Source organism: Balaenoptera musculus, chromosome X, assembly GCF_009873245.2.
Source record: "Balaenoptera musculus isolate JJ_BM4_2016_0621 chromosome X, mBalMus1.pri.v3, whole genome shotgun sequence".
Lineage (NCBI taxonomy): Eukaryota > Metazoa > Chordata > Mammalia > Artiodactyla > Balaenopteridae > Balaenoptera > Balaenoptera musculus.
In genome coordinates this window covers 119,266,327-119,269,929 of record NC_045806.1, presented here as the reverse complement: position 1 = coordinate 119,269,929, position 3,603 = coordinate 119,266,327, and the positions used below count along the sequence as shown (strand labels likewise).

General features: G+C 41.1%; 1 protein-coding gene across 1 annotated transcript; it reads right to left on the bottom strand.

Annotated features, from left to right (window-relative positions):
* Positions 1 to 830: 830 nt before the first annotated feature.
* Positions 831 to 3,179, bottom strand: LOC118888682 (ATP-dependent RNA helicase DDX3X-like). Its single transcript, XM_036840028.1, is given in 2 exon segments — positions 831 to 1,471; positions 1,544 to 3,179. Coding segments are annotated over 2 exon segments (1,932 nt in total). The 3' UTR covers positions 831 to 1,175.
* Positions 3,180 to 3,603: the final 424 nt, after the last annotated feature.

Here is a 3,603-nt window from a genome sequence, read left to right as displayed (position 1 = left end):
TACTCCGCAACGAGAGGCCACGACAGTGAGAGGCCTGCGCACTGCAATGAAGAGTGGCCCCCGCTTGCCACAACTAGAGAAAGCCCTTGCACAGAAACGAAGACCCAACACAGCCAAAACTAAATAAATAAATAAATAAATTTATTTAAAAAAAAAAATTAAAAATAAAAAATAAAAGCCTGCTGCACAATCCCTCCTGCTCATATCCTCTTGACCAAAAAACATCAACACTAGCATGCATTGAAGACCAAAATCCAAGCAGGTCCTTAAAAGGACTGGTCACTGGCATGGTCAGCCATTTTACCATCTCAATTTCATTTATGGCAGGCATTAAAAACATCTAATTAGATAAAATTTCCCCTAAACACTTCTGTTATCAAAACTTTTAAACTTTTCCTATAATATGCCCGCATTTGCCTAGCTTAGAATAACCTAAACATTAATAGAGGAACTGTTATATTTACTTGCATTAACTTCGAAGAGTGCTTTGAAAAACATATGGATGTATTCATACATGCCACCTCATCATGACTGGAATGGCTTATTTAAAGATTACAAGTGCCTATCCAGGATAGAGTGAGCAAGTCAGAACTTCAACTTAGTACAGGCTGCCACATTAGAAACTAATTCTGCTGTAAGATGTTTTCCTCCCCACTCTGCAAGTTATCAAAAAATCCTAATGCAGGATACCATCCAAGATTTTTTCTTTATAATATCTACGGATGAATTGATGATTCCTGTTAAGTTGCATCACACCTGTGCACCAAGGTTTGATTTTAGCCCAAGTTCAGTGGATTTATTTTGTCAAAACAATTGAAAACTAGAACATTACTGAGCCAACAGGACATCAAAATAGTAAGTTGCCTAAAGTTAAAGTCACAGTACATTAACAAATGATCCTCAGTCACAAAATTATAAATGCAGTTTGGGATGGAAATAAGCAGGAGGGGAGTTAATCCAAACTACGGCAATTAAGTTTTCAAAGCAACTTCTTAATAGGGTTGTTGATTGTTCCTTTCTTTTCTTCCTTTGGCTTTGAGCTCCCTTGAATTTTCAGGAGAATCACAGTTGGTAATGTACTGCTAGTTCTTGAAGCTATACGGTTTAGTCTGGTTAAGTTACATGTGGTTTCCATATTAGCTTTTTCAAAAGGGTGACTTTGCTGTGAAGCAGATTCAGTTGCCCCACCAGTCAACCCCCTGAGAGTTGCAATTTCCTCCATATCCATCACTAGTGTAGAAGCCTCCATAGCCACCTCCTCCAAATCCTCTGGGGCTGCCATGACCACCTCCAGCACTGCGGCTGCTGCTTGCATGACTACTACTAAAGCTAGAACTGCCAGAACTGCTACTTTGTCGGTAGTCTCGGGCACCAAATCCTCCACTGAATCTCTTAGAACGCCCACGACTGCTACCCTTATAGTGATGATCATAAGCCATATTTTCTAACCAAGATGGCACTTCTTGTTTAGCTTCAACAAGAAGATCCAACAAAACCTTTGTGATATTTATATTTCTTTCATTGAAAAATGAGGTGGCAAGACCAAGGTTTCCTACACGTCCTGTACGGCCAATCCGATGTACATACTCCTCAATATCACTTGGCAAATTAAAATTGATAACATGTTTCACATTTGAAATGTCTAGTCCTCTTGCTACCACACCAGTAGCCACTAGAATCGGGCTTTTTCCTGAGCGAAACTGGTGAAGGGCTTCCTCTCTATCTCTCTGTGATTGGTCTCCATGAATACTGGTATAAGCATATCCTTCATGGTATAAGAAATCCTCCAGAGAGTCAGCACCCTTTTTGGTCTCCACAAAAACTAAAGTCAGTGAATTCCTCCCTGTTGCATTTAAGAGGTCAAGCAGAAATGACCGTTTATCTGCCTCTTCTACCCAAACTACTTTCTGTGTGATGTTCTCAGAGGTAGAACCAACTCTACCTACGGCCAGAAATATATATTCATCCAAGAAATCACGAGCAAGCATCTGAATTTCCTTAGGAAAAGTAGCACTAAACATCATGGTGTGGCAGACACCCCTTGGTGGCATAGTATCTTGTTCAACTATACGACATATTTGAGGTTCGAACCCCATATCCAGCATCCTATCAGCTTCATCCAACACTAAATATTTGCAGAACTCTAACCCAATCTTTCCTCTTTCCATCATATCCACCAGGTGTCCTGGAGTGGCGACTAACAAGTGACATCCACGTTCTAAGTCTCGAATCTGCTGACCAATATCAGCACCACCATATACCACACAAGGATGAACTCGAGACCAGTATGAAAATTTTCTGGCTTCCTCATAGATCTGTACAGCCAATTCTCTTGTTGGGGCTAAAACCAAGGAGATTGGATATTGTTTGCGGCGTCCATACCTTCCATTTTCCTTCACAGCCTTCAAAGACGCGCCTGGACCATCTGTATAAATTTGACTCAAGATGGGCAAAAGAAATGCTGCAGTTTTTCCAGACCCTGTTTGGGCACAAGCCATCAAGTCTCTCTTTCCTTTAATAATAGGAATGGCATGTTTCTGCACTGGAGTAGGACGAGTGTAACGAGTAAGCGCAATGTTACCCATGATAATTTCTCCCATCTCAACATCACTGAAACTGTCAATACGTGGAGGACAGTTATTGCCAGTTGCCTCTACTGGTATATTATCATATTTCTCAAAGTTAATCCCAGTGTTTCCTCCAGAAAAGAGTTCCTGCTCCAAGCGTTCACTTGGTGGAAGTGGTTTTGACCAATCGTCTTCTTCATCTGATCTGTCACACCAACGACTGTGTCCACTACGTTCAAAGTTGCCAAAGCCAGTTCTGTCACCACGACTGCCAAAACCATCATAGTCATTCCGTCCACGATCATCAAACCTTCCCCTTGATCCACCTCCTCAATCACTGAAATAACTGGACTTTCCTCTTGAATCTCGAGACCCGAAACTGCTGTAGGCACCCTTGTCTTTACTACAACTCCACCCTGAACTGTTCTTATCATAACATCCTGTTTTCCTTCTGGACATGTCTTTGGATGCTTCCCTGTTCCTTAAGTGAGGAGGTATATAGCGCCCTTTGCTTGCTGTACTTCCTCCTCCACTCGGATTATCAGAGGAGTTCAGGTCTAGACCAGAAAACTGCTGGTCCAGCCCGAGCTCGTTTCCTGCCGCATGACTCATGCCTGAAGAGAAGCGGGAACTCCCGGTCTCCTACTGGCTATCTACTTTTTTAAAACAACCTGTATGTAACATATATATGTTTCCAGACAACCAGAAATCTGGATTTTTAAGCCGAATTTATCTACATACGAGCTTATCAGCATACGTTTGAACAGAAACCCCATGTCTCAGATGGCCCGAGACAGTCTCCGTTTGCCCCTATGGTGAGTCCAAATAATTGCTAGAGCGTCCTTTCACTCTCAGAGGGTTCCAGTTTGAATAACACATTTCATAGTCAGCGTTATATATAGGAAATATTGAAGCTTAAGAAAATGATATTCAAGGAATTAAAAACAAATTGCAATAAAGAAATCTAATAAATGAGTATTATGTGCTCTTTAAAAGTGTGGGCTTTTCAATGTTGATGAATAAGTTTTAAAAAATA